Here is an 18,146-nt window from a genome sequence, read left to right on the forward strand (position 1 = left end):
ATATGCCTTTGCTTCCTCTCCGAATGAGTGAGAATATGATTTTGAGATACCAACCAAAGAAAACGGATTCGTTCAGGACCTGGCCAACTTCACACTTACCTCCATTTCCTATCATTAAGATGCCAACTAGAATTATTCATAGCTACATAAGCAGACCTGACGTTGAAAGTACCATTTTTAAAGTATCCCCAATAAATAGTATCCTTCACATTACTACCCCCCGAAACCCGAATTGCAACAATTCTCAACAAAATATTGGCAAGGAGAAGATGACTAAAATGACCCCATTTCCAGTTATCCTCCTCATTCACAAAGTCCTTTACCATACACTTAGCTTCTGCTACATAAATAGGAACCAGAGCATAAGAAAACAAGGGCCCACAACCATGAAACACCTATTAAATAGGAGAAAAGAAATTTCTTTTCAAAAAGTTCCTTGAAACCCCTTTAAATTGAGGATTTAACTTATTTGACAAAAGATTTCAAATTATAATTTTTCGTTAAATGAAAAAGAAAGGTGTTCAACAAATATTAACTTGGTAAGTTCTCCCTTCACAGTTTTTTTTTTTTCCCTCCAAAATACTTATATAATAGCAATTATGAAGAGAAAAATTGATGAATTTGTGTTTGTTTCTAATCTATCTGCGTCTCCATATCGACCAAATATCTACGTGGGAGATGTCACCTAAAAGTCTTTTAACTACTTATTATCTTGAATTTAAATACTTTCTCATAATTGTTACATTTTACTTTAAATTTATTATTTTAATAAATTTTAATAAAATGCAGCTTGAAGCTGGCTTTGTCATGGATGAATTGTTATGGATGGAAGAAGTTCCTCCTTCCATTAGTGATGTTATTCACGCGGATTTTCATCATCGTTGAGTATTTCTATTCAATGATTTGGCTCTAGTTCTAAAAATAAACAAATAAAAAATGCAACTTTGAAGAAAATTTTCACCTCACTCAGGATCTGTTCGAGTGTGAGCATGAGAGCATTGTCTTCTCCTCTTCTAAATTGATAAATTATCATATGCTTATACAAAAAAAATGTTAATTTGTTACTTAAATTAGCAGTCGGGAATAATTATTAAATTCATAATTTAAGTCAATTAAATTATTCAAATTAATAAATGAAAATAATTAAATCCAAATTTACCTATATAAAATACAAAACAAAAAACTATTTAATATTTTATAATTTATTTTAAAATTTATTAAAAATTATAATAAATTAATTTTTTTTTCTCTATATGTTCTTTCTCTGAGTTTTTTTCTATTACGTCCTTTTTATTTCCTCAAAAAATATAATAATTAAAAATAAAATTTAATTAGAAATAAAATAAAAAACACCTACAATTTATTTTTATCTCTATATTTAATACTAAAATTAAAATTAATAATTTATTAAATATTCAGTCATTCTAGCATTAAAATTTTTTTGAAAAGATTTTCTTCAAAAATTGCTTTTTTAGCAGGAACTTCTTAAAAATATAAAAAACTTATTTGTGTTCTTAAATCCTGAAAATTACTTTTTATATTTTATCAAAATTAATGATTTAATTTTTATATATTTAAAACCTAACTAAAATAGATTATATTTTATAAAATTAAATTCTTTATTTTTTAATAAATTTTTATTAAAGAAAACGTTAATAAATTTATTTTAGTCATAATTAGAGATATTAAGTAATATAGATAGTTAAAATTAGAGGAATCGAAAATATTTAAGATGAAATAAGTTTATTAACAATTTTTTTTTTACTAAAGATTAAATAGCTTAATTTTATAATAAATTTTAATTATTTTTCAAAAAGTGGGATTGAATAATTAATTTTGGCAAAATATTGGGCCTGATAGTAATTAAAAAAAAAAAAATCAATTCTACCTACCAGGCCCAGCCATGGCGCCCTGTGCCTAAGATTTAAACCAATCTTAGCAAGCTTTTCTTCTTCTCCTCAACCATCAGTCTCTTTTCTTCTGCGCTCCAAATCCTTCCTCAAATCCTCAAATTCTTGTACCAGCTCCTGGTAATTTCTCTCTCTCTCTCTCTCTCTCTCTCTCTCTATATATATATATATATATATATATATATATATATATCTGTGCTTCATTGGTTTTGGGTTTTTCTTGGAAGGCCAGAAGGCAAGAGGATGCATATTTAAAGCCTTGGCTATGTAATCTTTGTTTAATTTTTCAGTTTATAGTGGGAATTCGGAAGTGAAGAGCTAACAAAATTTGAAGATTTTGAGGCGCAAATTGGAAGAGTTGGGTATTGAAATGGATACGGTTACTCCTGGAAAACTTAATCACTTTCTATGTCCAATGGTAAAGCTTTTTTATATGTTAATTAGTTGTCATGTCAATGTTGCCTTTGTTTAGCTTCTACTTGGAATTCAAAAGATTTAATACTTAGAATGTCTTCTTCTTTTGGTTTAATTTTTTTATTTGTTGATTGTATGGCTATTATGCAAAAATATTGTTAGCTTTAAAGCTTAATTACGCATAATCAATTATTAGAAATGGTTGATGACAGACTCTTTGGTCACAAAAGTAAAAAAAAAGTTTCATAATTTATGTCAAAAGCAAAAAAAGTTTCATAATTTATGTAAATAATTTTCATATAAGCAGATTACCTTAATACTCTCTCTCTCTCTCTCTCTCTCTCTCTCTCTCTCTCTCTCTCTCTCTTCATTCATTGCTTCAAAATTTAGTCGTTTTCATGAGTTAGAATATTAGTGTCAAAAGATATTATTATTTCCAAACAGTGATCATATCAGTGTAAAATGATTTTGTAGATGGTTAGAGTATTTTTGTGGATGAACAATATAATTAATCACAGTCACTCATGCACAGACACACACAGGCAGGTGAACATATCTTACCTACCTGATTGTTATTATCAGGCAAGCACACAACATTTGTTACACTTGGAGGGATAGACAGAGTGAGCATCTTTTCCTGTTTGTTTGTGAATGTGTTATGGCACCTCATTTTTTTTAAAACTATGTCTTGTAAATTGTCATTATTGTTAGATGCAAGTCAATTTATATGTTTTATAACTTGCAGATTTGTGTTAGAAAGGTGCAAAATAAGGTCATTGTAGCCATAAGCGTTGCCTTATCCAATAGGAGGTATGAGAAACTCACTATTTTTGTGGTGTGGGAATCCAAATTATTGGGATCTAAAAATATATTTCAGATTTTTGGTAGTTTATTCTAGCATGGCAACACTTTCACCATGGTTTTGCAGATCATAATAGGATTTCTTAATGGAAGTTCACTTTTTTCTGATACTCTAGCAATAATTTGTTAAACCATTTTAGGTAAATTACACCACTGATTATTGAATACTATACTTTGCTCTAATTTTAATTCTGGTAACATGTAATAAAACTTCAATCTGTATCAATATGGTAACAAGACTGTTTGATTAGTTGCAATAGGCCCATCCCTTCCAAACACTTCCTCTCAAACAAGAATTGCTGGGCACCAATATTAACCAGGAGAAGACTGGAGCCTATTGGGTCTCGCTTTCTCTCTTGCTATCGCAACTCCAGGCTCCTAATTCTACAATCAGGTATCTAAGCTTTGTCTTTACTTGTATAGCATCATTTTCTTAAGATTGATAAAGTTTGGTTGATCTTTGAAGCTAACAGAACAGGATTAGAAAAGCATAAAGTGAGGATCTTGAAGCAGAAAATGGAACTTCTTGGGATTAACTGCAATGATTCTTGCATACCTGGAAATTACAGTAACTTGCTTTGTCCCAAGGTAAACCATTTCATTAATTCCATTGTAAATGCTTTTGCTTGTAATATGTTACTACTCTGCTGCACATTTTTTGTGTATGGATTCTTTATATATATGTATTTCCTAGAACAATAGAGGGTGGCTTTGATGTAATGATAAGATTACTCCATTTGTGACCTAGAGGTCATGGGTTTGAGCCACGGAAATGGCCTATCAACAAAGCAGGGGTAAGGCTGTGTACATCAACCCTTCCCCAAAGCCCACAAATGCAGGATGCTTTGTGCAATGGGTGACCCTTTTTCCATTGCCCAATTACCCTCAAAGTGGTTCTTTTCTTTTCTCATTTGCTACAAAAACTTGGGTTGAATATTAATATAAGTTCATCAGCCAATTCATTCCACATTAAATTTTTTTTTTTCAAACTGTTTGTTATGTTTATTTGATTCACTTATAGCTTTGGTAATGTAGTGCAAAGGTGGCAGATCAATAGAGAGGAGTTTATCTGTACATATTGTCGAAGATGCGTAAGCTTCTTATGCTATTTTTCTTTCTTATGCCTATAGATGTGTTTGACTGTTTTAATGGGTTTATTATTGAACCATGTTTGAAGTTTGCAATGGGATTTCTATAGGGATTTTGCAATGTGGCGGTGTTACCGTACTTGCTGTGGATGGGCAGGACAGGTGACACAATGTGTGTGTGTGTGTGTGTATATTCTGTTTCTATTTAGATTTTAGAAAAATTAGAAAATGAGAAAACCTCAAGAGATCGATAACTTTTGGTTTCAGGCTTTTGCAGATGGTAGAGTGACAATTGAAGGAATGAACATAATTTTCAAAGTCAGTTCCCCTAGGCAAATAACAGCTGAGGGCATAATACTAGAACCAATAGGTGAGAAGGTACTAAGATTGTCTTTGTTTTCTTCTCTTTCAATCAGGTTATTATAGATAGTAAAATTAGCTGCTTAAGTGTGTGTTTTTTTTTATTTTTATTTTAACTGTTTTAAATGTTTGCATGCATACAGTAATTTCGAAGGTCTTCTAGAATCATGCATTTCATTGTGATCTTCTCAAAAGGTAGCAAGTTAAACCTATATGATTGGCCATGTCTACACTTATTGGAAGATGGTTGGAATGCATATAAGTGAAAATGTGACATTTCATCGCATTACCTGATATCCTAATTAGCAAAATGAAGTTTTGAAATCACTATAATTAAAACATGAATATTGCGAAAACTAAGATACAGAAAATTATAATCACTACCTTTTTGTTTTTTAATTTTTCTTTCTGAAGTCTTGATAGAACTGTTGGTATGTAATTGACATTCGGAATCACTTGTTTTCTTTTTCAGCTAATTGCATATTTTGGTGATAGAATGATATCTGAAGAAACCCTCAGGAGAAATTCTGTTATGCAGATGGCTGGCAATCAGGTACCTGAAGTTCATCAACTTCATCATTTTATGTTACTAATTTAATTTGGCATGTGATTATGGATAAATCTTTGTCATACAATGGATACTTGACTTAACTGGAAGTTGCATTGCCAAGGGAAACTTAAAATCTTAGAGGTTCATGCTTTTGTACTAGATGTGAAAATCACTGTAAATCATTGTCAGATATTTCATTATGTTCTTTGGGCCAATCATATTCTTAAATGTTGTCCTTTAAATTCTGTTAGGAATAAAAATATTTTATATCATTCAAGGGAATTAGTGTGAGAACTATGATGTGTCATCACTCAATTGAGGTAGCCAAGTGGGCTAACTGTTTCTGCGTTAAGTTAGCAGCAAATGGAATTGCACGGATCACTTTCTGCTTGTTATTTAAGTGTACTAACATTTCTTTCTAATCTTTCAACAGACATATTTTGTCTTATCTCTTCATGGAACCCTCAAATTGAAAACTATTTTTGCATGTGGACTATGGAGTCCAATATAAATGATCAACTGTCCACTGCTTTGACCTCCCTATGTCCCTGTTAACTCTTGCCATCTTCTTGGTTAAATCTGCATGCCTTGCCAAGGTACTAAAGCACATATTAGGCTAAGGAAGATTTAAGTTAAAGGCTGTTTCTTGCCCCTTCCTATTCTTTACCACCTGAGGCTGAAGAGCAGGCAGTGATTAAGGATAGATGCTTCATATGATAAAGGTGAAGAGTGATGGGATCATCTATATACAGTCATATTTATCTGTCTAAGATTGAAACCATGGTTGTCATACTTCACATATTTATGATGGAAAAATGCATTTCTCCGAAATATTCAGATGACCATGAGAAGGAAAGACAAAGCAAGTTTTTCTTATTCGTGCAGCAACAAACTAAGCATATTAGGATGTAGTACTAGTATTAGTATAATCTGAAAGAAACCTTTATTTTGTGGAAACCATAGTTTTCCATTTTCTCATTGAACCAGCATTTCTGTGATGCCAAATATTACTGATTGGTTCACTTTTTGGGTATATGATAAGCTTGAAAATATTCTTAACCAAGATAACATGAACTTTTAATGGTCTTCACAGTGTCACAGTTACTTGTGTGTGTGAGAGTAATTCCTGCTGATTTAAAAAAATTCAAGAACATGAATCTTCCCTAAGAATCATGGTGCTAATTGGTTGCATCACTATCAAACAGTTCATAAAATAGATGTCCAAACTCAGTGTTTGTAGAAACTAAAATTAGTAATTTGCAATTAATTTGAAGGAGGATTGCATGATCTAGGAAATTTCAGCTTAAGCTGGTTTTATTGATTTATCCGTTTATTTTTACTTTAAATCATGCATCCATTTGCCTTATGCTCGCTATTCTGACATTTTTCTTTGATTATTTTGGCTCACAGGTCAACATGTTTGCTTATGTCTTTACATGAATATTCTAGATCTAATAATTTATCCATTGGCATTTTGTAATTTCTGCTCAGACACTGATGGCAAAAGGATTTTTCATAGGTTCCATATTATTGGAGATAGTTCCAACTATTTGGTCTTAGGTTATTTGAGTTATAAATTCACATTTTCATTTTCAATCAAATTCTTGTACCCAAATATTGTTGCTCGTTACAGCACAGCTCTTTTGCAAATATGATTCATTTTCATTTAATTATCTGTCTCAAAACACTTGAACGCTAGGAGTCTGATCATTTCTAGCTATTACTGGTTGCAGGGTATTATTGCGTTTACTTATAGACGAAATGGAGTGCTTATTGGTTGCAAGTATCGAACCATGGAGAAAAATTTTTGGCAGGTATTTGTGCTAATCCTTGCCCTTGTTTTTTAATGTAGCATACGTGGTGATATGTTGTGACAAGACCCAAGATTGTGTTCAAATATGGAGAGAAAAAAAGAATGGAAAAACTAAATTACATAAAAAATAATACACACACACACACACACACACATATATATATATATGTGCATTTACATTATTTTTACGGGAGAAGGCTATAGAGAAACACGGAATTGATGACCTGCAAAGCTCTGAAGTTGACCTTTTACACATGATGGATCCTGTAACCTGACAATGAATTCTTCCTAATGATGTTTATATTAGATTCAAAAGAGAGTACTAAGAATCAAGTCAATAATATAGACTGGTTATATTTCAGTCCCCAAAACTCCTAGTGAGGCTAGTTCCTCAAAACCTTGTATGTGTGGCTCACCAATTTTGCAGCATGTAGGATTCTTGTTGCAGTATGGAATCAAGACAAAGCCGAGAACATGACAATGGAAATCCCGTAACTGTTTTAATAAAGAACTTTTGTTATTATATTTTCTCTGAATGGTGAGGCTCAATATTCAGAGTTTTTTTTATTAATAAATAATAATCCAACGTGTCCCAAAAAGTATATCTTGAATATATTCATACACCTTTTTCTTCATGGTAATGGTTTAAGCACCTTAGATATAGCCTTTGGCTAATCTTAGAAATGGAGAAGCATGCCCATTATTAAAGAGACTGTTATGGTCCCGAATCTGTGATCGAGTTACAGGACAATTAATGGTAAATTCAGCTTGTGGAGTGTGTAACGGGCAATGTTTTTTAGACTTTCTCCCCTGAGAACCTATGGTGTATTGTTTAAAAAAAGGGCTTGTTAAATGAGAGAACCCTTCGATCTCTTAACACAATAAATTGAAGATTGAAATTCTGATTCTTTATTCCATTCCCAGTTCAACTTAAATAAACAAAGAGAAATAACAAAGAGATATCTGCTGCCTACAAGGTAGGAACCACTACTGATTACATGCAAAATGGACAACCAGAAAAATAGGAACAAAATAAGAAAATAATTGAAATCAAATCTGCACACAGCTGCACTGCTTGACCACTTCTGCTCCCTTCCTTTAAGCCACGTCTCTGATACATAATCCCCGTAGCAAACTTGTCACTGCAGGGCAGCATCTGCACTTCTCTGCTTCTGCTCATAACACCACCTCCTCCATTAAAATTGTGCTTGTCCTCAAGCACAAAAGAAGGGTACCTGCTGCCAAAGGAGTTAACATCCTCCCATGAAGCCTCAGTTGGAGATAAGCTTTCCCAATGGACCAACACTTGAGGCTGCCCCTTGTAAATCCGTGAATCAATAACAGCCTGCAGAGAAGAGTGCATTTCGCCCTTGGAAAGAATAGGTAAGGAAGGTTCAATAGGGATTGTAGTGCCACGGAAATGCTTGAGATAGGAGACGTGAAATACTGGATGTAATTTTGAGGTAGGAGGAAGGGCGAGTTTGTAGGCAACACTACCCACCTTAGCAACAATTCGAAAAGGACCATAGTAGCGAGGGTAGAGTTTGGAGTAACTTTTGGTGGCCAAGCTAAGTTGACGATGGGGCTGAAGTTTGAGAAGCACTAGGTCCCCAATTTGATAATGAACCTGACGATGTTTGGAATCATAAATAGTCTTCATGGCATTTTGAGCTTGTAGAAGACGATCTCGCAGGTCCAATAGCACCATATTCCATGCCTTTAACTCCTGATCAACCGCCTCAAGCTTGGCCAAACCGAGGCAATAAGAGAGCATTTTTGGTGGTGAACGTCCATAAACAACCTCGAATGGAGTTGCTTTGAGAGAGGAGTGGTAGCTGGTGTTATAACAATATTCCACCCATGATAACCTTTGGAACCAACGGTGAGGCCGGTCACTAGTTAAGCAACGGAGATACATTTCAATAGTTCGGTTGACAACCTTGGTCTGTCCGTCACTTTGGGGATGATAAGCCGAGCTAAAGGAGAGCTAAGAGCCACTTAAATGAAACAATTCAGTCCAAAAAGAACTAGTAAATGTAACATCCCGATCGCTAACAATAGTTTCTGGCAAGCCACGAAGTTTGAAAATATTATCAAAAAACAAACGAGCCGCACTTAACAGCCATGTAGGGTGAGAAAGAGCCAAAATGTGGGCATATTTGGAGAATCGATCAACTACTACCAGCAGAACATTCTTTCCTTGTGAAGTGGGTAGCCCTTCAATAAAATCTATTGAAATGTCAGACCAAATTTGGAGAGGAACTGGTAGAGGTTGAAGAAGACCCGCAGGATGCAAATGTTCTGATTTATGGTGTTGGCAAGTGGGACACTGCTGTACATAAGTCTGAATGGCAGATTTCATTCCCTTCCAATAGAAGTCCTAAGCAATACGATGGAGAGTCTTTTGGTAATCCTCATGACTGCTATCATGATTTGAAGTGATAATAGAAGCAACAAGTGGGGAAGTTGGCAGTAAATATACTCTGTTTTTAAAGAAGAGGAGACCTGTTAGGGTTTGAGAACTCTAACAGAAAATAATAGAAGAGTAGAGAGAAAAGAGAGAGAGAGAGAGAAGAGAATAGAGAGTAGTTATTGTATTTCTTGTAAATTCTAGAATGAATACAAGAAAAATATAGCTGAGTTATTTATACAACAACTATCTCATAACTGCCTCAGCTGTCTCACTTGCCAACTACAGAACAGCTGGCTCCCTAACAACTCATCCACATTTCCCTCCAATTCCTTACTTACCCAACTTCTAGAATATCTAATCATATTCTCTTATATTTCTTTCTATACTACGTAACAATACTCCCTCCTTTAGCACTTTCTTGTCCCCAAGAAAGGGAGACTTCAGGAAATTGCCCTTCAATAAAGCTTCTATCTTCCCAATTGGCATCCTCTGTTGACAGATTAAGCCACTTAATAAGTCCCTGTTCTACTCTCTGGTGTCCTCTTTCAATTATCCTGGTCTGCAAAACCTGCTCAGGAACAACTTTAATCTGGTCATCTTGCATAACAGGTAAATTAGTAGCAACCACCACACCATCCCCAACCTTCCTCTTAAGCATGGATACATGAAAAACATGGTGAATAGTAGCTATTGGAGGCAAGTCTAATTGATAAGCAACTTTCCCAATCTTAGCAAGAATTCTGAATGGCCCATAAAACTTAGCAGAAAGTTTAAGGGTTTGTCTGACAGATACTGAAGTCTGCCTATAAGGCTGAAGTTTCAAATACACCCAATCCCCAACAACAAATTCCCTCTTAGTTCTCCTCTTGTCAGCTTGCTGCTTTATCCTATGTTGGGCCACTTGTAAATTTTCCTTTAAGAGATTATTAAGATGCTGTCTCTCTTGTAACAATCTCCCTACAGCCCCAACTGATGAATCAAGAGTAAAATTTTCATGAAACAGAGGTGGAGCATACCCATACAGTGCTTCAAATGGAGTCATCTGAATAGCACTTTGATAAGAGGAATTGTACCACCATTCTGCCATAGGTAACCAAGAGCTCCAATTAGTAGGCCTCAAATGAACTATGCACCTCAAATAATTCTCCACACACTGATTAACTCTTTCAGTCTGTCCATCAGACTGAGGGTGATAGGCAGAACTAAAATTAAGTTTAATTCCCTTACTTCGAAACAATTCTTGCCAAAATAAGCTAGTAAACACCTTATCTTTGTCAGAAACAATAACTTGAGGAGCTCCATGCAACTTAAAAATGTGATCAATGAAAAGTTTGGCTACAGAAACAGCAGAAAATGGATATGCTAATGAAATAAAATGGCCAAATTTAGTAAATCTGCAAACAACTACCAAAATAGTATCTTTCCCCTTTGACTTGGGCAATCTTTCAATAAAATCCATAGACACCTGCTGCCAAGCTTGAGTAGGAATTGGTAGAGGTTGTAATAACCCTGGATAAGCACAGTGCTCTCCCTTACATCTAGCACTAGTATCACAGGTATGAACCCACTACATGACATCATTAAGCATAGCAGGCCAAAAGAAAATTTTCTTTAATTTCAAATAAGTAGCATGAACACCTGAATGGCCTCCCACTGCTGAACTATGATAAGATTCCAATAACACCTACCTCAAATTGGTAGTAGTCCCCACATACATTCTATCTTTATAATACAAAATACCATTCTTCAATTGACACCCAGAAACTGCATCCTTATCCAAAAACAACTGCTGGAGTAAGTCAGAGGCTTTCCCATCATTTTCATAACTAGCAATTAACTTTTGCATCCAAACTGGAACCACCACTGAATACATAGCATAAGAATAAGAATCCACATCAACACACCTTCTGGATAAAGTATTTGCCACCTTATTTTCAATGCCCTTTCTATACAAAATTTTGTAATCCAGACCAAGCAACTTTGAAATACCCTTCTGCTGCAAATTGTTATGTAACCTTTGCTCCAAAAGATACTTAATGCTTTCATGATCAGTCTTAATAAAGAACTGTCCTTGCTCCAAATAATGTCTCCATTTGCTGACTGCAAAAGTAATAGCCAATAATTCTTTTTCATATACTGACATAGCCTGACTCCTAAGACCAAATGCCTTAGAAATACAGGCAATTGGATGCTCTTGCTGCTGTAAAACTGCACCCATTCCCCAATTGCTTGCATCAGTTTCCACAATAAATGGCTTAGAAAAATTAGGAAGAGCAAGGACTGGTGCTTCAGACATCAATCTCCTCAAAGTATCAAATGTTGTTTGGGCTGCCTTGTTCCAATGAAAAGAATCTTTCTTCAATAATTCAGCAAGAGGCCTGCAGATAATGCCATAGTGCCTTACAAATTTCCTATAATATCCAGTGAGGCCTAAAAAACTTCTGAGTTCTTTAACAGACGAAGGCACAGGCCAATCAACCATGGCAGCCACTTTCTTAGGGTCAGTAGATACCCCTGCCCCTGAAATTATATGCCCCAAGTATTCAATCTCAGTTTGCCCAAAAAAACATTTAGACTGCTTTGCAAATAATTGTTGAGCCTGTAGTACTTTAAAAACTTCCTCCAAATGCAGCAAATGAGACTCCATATCCTTGCTAAACACCAAAATGTCATCAAAAAATGCCAACACAAACTTCCTCAAAAATGGTTGGAAGATGTGATTCATTAAGGCTTGAAATGTTGCAGGAGCATTACTGAGCCCAAAAGGCATCACTTTGAATTCAAAATGCCCATGGTGTGTTCTAAAGGCTGTCTTAGAAATATCCTCGGGCAACATTCTAATTTTGTGATATCCAGCCTTCAAATCTATCTTAGAAAACACTTTAGCCCCATTCAATTCATCCAATCGATCTTCAATAATAGGGATGGAAAACTTATCTTTTATTGTTTGATCATTCAACCTTCTATAATCAATGCAAAACCTCCATGTGCCATCTTTTTTCTTCACCAAAAGAACTGGAGAGGAATATGGGCTAGTGCTAGGCTGAATTATTGAAGATTCTATCATATCAGCTACAAGTTTTTCTATTTCAGCCTTTTGATAATGAGGATACCTCTAGGGTCTAATATTGATGGGCTGAGCATTTGATTGTAAGGGAATAGCATGATTGTGACTCCTAAATAGAGGCAACCCTTAGGTTCTGCAAAAACACCCTTATACTTCTGAATTAAATCCTGCAGCCTCTCATTTGGAACAAAAACAACAGTTGCAGTAGCCAAAGAATCTATTGACAGGCTGGAATTCACAATACATAATAAAGAAGTTTGAAAATCCACCCCTCCTTTGCTCAACAAATTATCAGAATGCCACAAACCAGATTGCAAATTTTCCTCACCAATTCCCTGCAATTGAATGCGTTGGCCATCCTTTGCAATTGTAATACAAGATGTAGCAAAATCAAAAAGAACAGGATTATGATCTTTTAACCAATCAACTCCCAAAATCATGTCAAATCCACCTAACTCCAATATTTTGAAGTCAAACATAAAGTCATTATGCTGCATTTTCCATTTAAATTGTTGACATAGATGGTTACAACCCAATTTTCTTCCATCAGCAACAGTAACTGCTTTAAATGGAATCTGCACTAAGTCTAATTTCAGTTCCTGTGCTATCCTCTTGTCCATAAAACTAGTGGTACTACCACTATCAATGAGGATCACCAATTGCCTATTTTTGTGAATCCCTAACATTCTTATAGTGTCAGCCCCATGACTACCCTCTAAAGCATGAACAGATAAGGTGGAACCAGCCTCTCCCAATTCTTCTATATCAGCCCCCACATCATGCCACTCCTCATTCAATTCCTCATCTTTCCCATCCATACACAAAGCATTCAATGTCTTTGACTTACATTGATGGCCCGGAAAATACTTTTCACCACATCTAAAACATGGTTTAGGTAAGTTTCTTGTTGGTGGAGTCTGATTGGTAGTAGGTTTTGAGGCTGCTGTGAAAATATTAGTAACTGTAGCAGTACTACCTACTGATTGTTACTTGGTAACAAGGGGGTTGAGTTTATTCTGAGAATCAAAATTTGGTGGTCTAGGAGGGTATTGATAGGTTTGATAAGGTCTGGAATACTGAAAAGAAGAATTGGAATAAGTTGTCGGACTATTAGTCATGGCTTTGAATTTGGAAGAATTAGTTGCAGATCCAGGTTTCTTGGTGTTTTCTAACAATTGTTCTTGCAATTTAGCTATTTTCACAGCTTGGGAAAGAGTGACAGGTTTCATCATCTTTACCATTAATCTGATTTCATCTTTTAAACCTCCTATAAATCCTGACAAAAAGTAAGATTCCCCCAAATTAGGTAATAGCCTCTCCATCCTTATTCTTAAATCCTCAAACCCATCTTGATATTCCCCCACTATCCCTTGCTGTCTCAGTTTCATAAATTCCTCCACTATATCTTCTAATCCATCCTCCCCAAACCTACTACAAATTTCCTTCTCAAATTCCTCCCAAGAATGTTTCTCTCCTTTTTCCCAATTGTGAAACCAAGCATCAGCTCTATCAAGCAAGAAAAGACTTGCTAATTGCACTCTTTGATCATGAGGGACCCTATACACCTCAAAATACTTAACACATTTTCTCAACCAAGCCCTAGGTTCTTTACCTTCGAAAGTAACTAATTCAATTTTAGGCAATAATGGAGACATACCACCCATGTTAGGAATAGGTAATAATCCCCTATCATTTGCAAGAATTGATTGGATTATAGGGACTGAATGTACCACAGGAACTGGCTGCACTACAGTGTTAGATTGCATTCCCCTGTTTTCGACTGTGCTTCCACCCTCATTTGAACTGCTGCTGCCCTTATTCCTTTCCACCACATGAGTGATCATCATTTGTCGCAAGTCCTCCAAAATGGCATTATTGGTTAAAGAAGTCTTGTTTAATTCCTCTTTCATCTCCTTCTTGAAATCATTCAGTTCCGCAGCATTCCTATGAGTTACTTCCTGCAAATTTCTCATTTGCTCCTCCAATTCTGCAATCCACACCATTTCTGGGCCAATCACAATGGACCTAGTCATGGCTGCAACCTTTAAGAAAGAATTACCCACTAGTTTCTTGGATGCAAAGCTCTGATACCAATGTTAGGGTTTGAGAACTCTAACGGAAAAGAATAGAAGAGTAGAGAGAAAAGAGAGAGAGAGAGAGAGAAGAGAATAGAGAGTAGTTATTGTATTTCTTGTAAATTCTGGAATGAAAACAAGAAAGATATAGCTGAGTTATTTATACAACAACTAACTCATAACTGCCTCACTGTCTCATCTTGCCAATCAGAGAATAAATTTCACTTGCCAACTACAGAACAGCTGGCTCCCTAACAACTGACTCCCTAACAACTCATCCACATTTCCCTCCAATTCCTTACTTACCCAACTTCTAGAATATCTAATCATATTCTCTTATATTTCTTTCTATAGTACGTAACAAGACCATCCGTATATCTCTAGGGACCTACTTCTTCGCCTTGCTGGATTTTTTCGATAAGGTTTTGCAGTAGATCCGATTGCTGAATTTCTTGACGAATTGAATCGAAGATAGGTAACTGTGGCATTGAGATGGAATTAAGAATAGGCTTTTCTTCAAGACGGCGGGATAAGGCATCTGCCACCTTGTTGTGTTTGCCAGCCCGATGTTCCACTTGAAAATCAAACCCTATCAATTTGCTTAGCCATTGTTGCTGAGGCGATGTAATTACCCGTTGTTCTAATAGGAATTTGAGGCTATAATGGTCTGTACGAATGAGAAAGTGTCGGCCCCACAGGTGTCGTATTGCCTTAGCCAACCCAATGAGCTTTTTTTCATATGCTGGCAGCCCTTTGTAACTAGAGGCCAAAGGCCTGCTGAAATAAGTTGTGGGCTGTCCGCTTTGTTGAAGAACAAACCCCATACCCGAGTCTGAAGCATCACATTCTACAATGAATAATTTGGTGAAATCGTGTAAAGCCAGCACAGCGGTACAAGTCATGGCCATTTTTAATTGCTTAAAGGCATTGGAAGCTGCTTCGGTCCATTGGAAAGAGTTCTTGCGTAACATGGCTGTCAAAGGAGCTACAATGGTGTCATAGTTCTGCACAAATTTTCGATAATACCCGGTGAGCCCCAAAAATCCATGTAATCCCTTCACTGTACTCGGTTTTGGCCACTCTTTCATTGCAGCAATTTTACTTTGGTCTACTGCAACCCCCTCTGCCAAAATAACATGTCCCAGATAGGAGACCTGTTACTGGGCAATTAGGCACTTAGAGCATTTTAAAAATAGTTGATGAGTTTGGAGGAGAATGAAGACTTCTCGAAGATGCTCTAGATGATCAGCCCAAGATTTGCTGTAGACAAAAATGTCGTAAAAAAAAAAACCAAGGATGAACTTCCTCAAATGGGGTTGAAATACCTCATTCATTAGAGCTTGGAAAGTGCTGGGTGCTTTGGTGAGGCCGAATGGCATAATAAAAAATTCGAAGTGACCATGGTGGGTTCGAAACGCTGTCCTTTCCACATCTGCAGGATGCATTCGGATTTGGTGGTAGCCGGAGCAGAGGTCCAGCTTTGTGAAGTATTTGGCTCCATGTAATTCTTCCAAGAGCTCATCAATCACCGGTATGGGAAATTTATCCTTGACAGTTTTTGAGTTTAAGGCCCTATAATCCACACAAAATCGCCAAGTGTTGTCAGCTTTAAAAACAAGAACAGGCGATGAATAAGGAGATTGACTAGGTCGGATAATGCCGCGTTCCAACATCTCACGGCACTGCTTCTCAATTTCATCCTTCTGTGCATGTGGATATCGATAAGGTCGGACCACTATTGGAGTAGTTCCTGGCTCCAGGTTGATGTGGTGATCATGAGTCCGAGCTGGAGGAAGCCCCTTGGTTCTTAGAATAGCGATGTGAACTCTGTTAAAAGCTGGTTCAATTCCGCATCAGAGTTTGTCGTATTATCAATTCCTTGTAGCTCTAGATCTCTTCCATGCCTTTTAAAAATCATTGTTTGGGATTTAAAGTCCCATAATATTGGACCCAACGACTGCAACCATTGACTCCCAAAATGGCGTCAATTCCATTCAGGGTAAGCATGAAAAAATCAAAATAAATAAGATTGTGTCCAACAGTAATCGGAACCTCACGGCACTAACCTGGGCCTTTGATTTTGTTGCCGTTCACCATGGTGACTTGGAGTTTTTCGATTAGTCACATAGCAGACCCAGTTTGCTAACCCAGCATGAATCTAGAAAATTATGCGTACTTCCAGTATCAATCAACAATGTTAAAGAGTGATTGCCATTGATTCCTTGAATTTGCATGGTCCGTTCCCCTGCCGTTTCTTTGTCGATGGCATATAGCGAGACTTCGGGATCAAATTCTTCTTCGAGTTCTCTTTCTTCCTTGTCCCCCTGTACGGATTCTTCAACACCATCAAACTAGAACAGCCGTTTGCATTGGTGGCCCCTGGTATAGACTTCATTGCAATTAAAGCATAGTCCTCTTGCTTGGCGATCCTCCATCTCCGCTCTGGTGAGTCGCTTGAAGGTTTTTTGAGTTGGAGAATTGGCTAAATTGCTTGGCGTTGGCTTTGATGATGTTCTTTTTGGGCCTCCTCTCCTCTCAAAGAGTCAAGCTAGGCTCATTGCACTAGTTAAATCCCGAGGCCTGTGTAACTCCACCTCCACTGCGATATACTCCTGCAATCCGCTAACAAAAATTTCAACTTCTTGGTCGGTGGTGAGAGGTCCGGCTCTGGCTGCTAATTGCTCAAATTGGCGTTGATAGTTCTCTACTGCACCCAATTGACGTAGTTTGGACAGCTCCCCCAATTTCTTACTTTGGATAGATGGCCCAAATCGGAGGTGGCAATGCTGTTTAAATTCTTCCCAAGTAATCCTAGGGCGATCTCTATCTAGTTTTAGAAACCAAACTTGTGCATCCCCATCAAGATGATAGGAGGCGATCTCCACCTTCTCCTCCTCTGGAATTCGTTGGTGTCGAAAATAATGGTCACAACGGCTCGGCCAAGCAAGCGGATCATTTTGTCCATCATAAATAGGAAATTCAAGTCTGCCATATCTGGGAGCCTGCATCCTAGCTTCAACTGGGTTAGGATCATGGCCGGGTTCTCATTGCCTGCGGTTAACACTTCCTGTCTCGCCTTGCTGCCCCTCCACTTGCGTGGCAGCCAAGTCCCTCGAGAGCTCTTCAATGCGGGCAGAAAGTTGTTCTCGCTCTATTCGATCTCTTGGACAATCCTCTTGGTACATTTTCATGAAGGTTTCAAGTTGCTTTTGGATACTATTAGCTGAATCGCCCATAACTTCCAGCTCTGATACCCATTTGTTATGTTCCCGAATCTGTGATCGAGTTACAGGACGATTAATGGTAAATTCAGCTTGTGGAGTGTGTAACAGGCAATGTTTTTTAGACTTTCTCCCTTGAGAACCTATGGCGTATTGTTTAAAAAAAGGGCTCGTTAAATGAGAGAACCCTTCAATCTCTTAACACAATAAATTGAAGATTGAAATTCTGATTCTTTATTCCATTCCCAGTTCAACTTAAATAAACAAAGAGAAAGAATAAAGAGATAACTGCTGCCTACAAAGTAGGAACCGCTACTGATTACATGCAAAATGGATAACCAGAAAAATAGGAACAAAATAAGAAAATAACTGAA

The 18,146-nt window shown here is 36.6% G+C and overlaps 1 protein-coding gene across 7 annotated transcripts in view; it reads left to right on the plus strand.

Moving 5' to 3' along the window:
• Positions 1-1,922: 1,922 nt before the first annotated feature.
• The window catches only part of LOC110657047 (primase homolog protein), a 54,750-nt gene continuing 38,526 nt past the window's right edge, over positions 1,923-18,146 (plus strand). For 3 of the 7 annotated variants that reach the window (XM_058144675.1, XM_058144681.1, XM_058144679.1), the window contains exons 1-10: positions 1,923-2,030; positions 2,201-2,328; positions 3,070-3,134; positions 3,437-3,579; positions 3,634-3,773; positions 4,221-4,276; positions 4,363-4,435; positions 4,541-4,651; positions 5,106-5,186; positions 6,917-6,997. In XM_058144675.1, the coding sequence (XP_058000658.1) occupies positions 2,281-2,328; positions 3,070-3,134; positions 3,437-3,579; positions 3,634-3,773; positions 4,221-4,276; positions 4,363-4,435; positions 4,541-4,651; positions 5,106-5,186; positions 6,917-6,997 (798 nt within the window). In that variant the 5' untranslated portion in view covers positions 1,923-2,030; positions 2,201-2,280. The remainder of the gene's footprint in view (positions 2,031-2,200; positions 2,329-3,069; positions 3,135-3,436; positions 3,580-3,633; positions 3,774-4,220; positions 4,277-4,362; positions 4,436-4,540; positions 4,652-5,105; positions 5,187-6,916; positions 6,998-18,146) is intronic. The other 4 variants (XM_058144678.1, XM_058144680.1, XM_058144677.1 and 1 more) reach the window with 3 other exon arrangements.

The sequence above is a fragment of the Hevea brasiliensis genome, chromosome 3 (assembly GCF_030052815.1).
Source record: "Hevea brasiliensis isolate MT/VB/25A 57/8 chromosome 3, ASM3005281v1, whole genome shotgun sequence".
Taxonomy (NCBI): domain Eukaryota; kingdom Viridiplantae; phylum Streptophyta; class Magnoliopsida; order Malpighiales; family Euphorbiaceae; genus Hevea; species Hevea brasiliensis.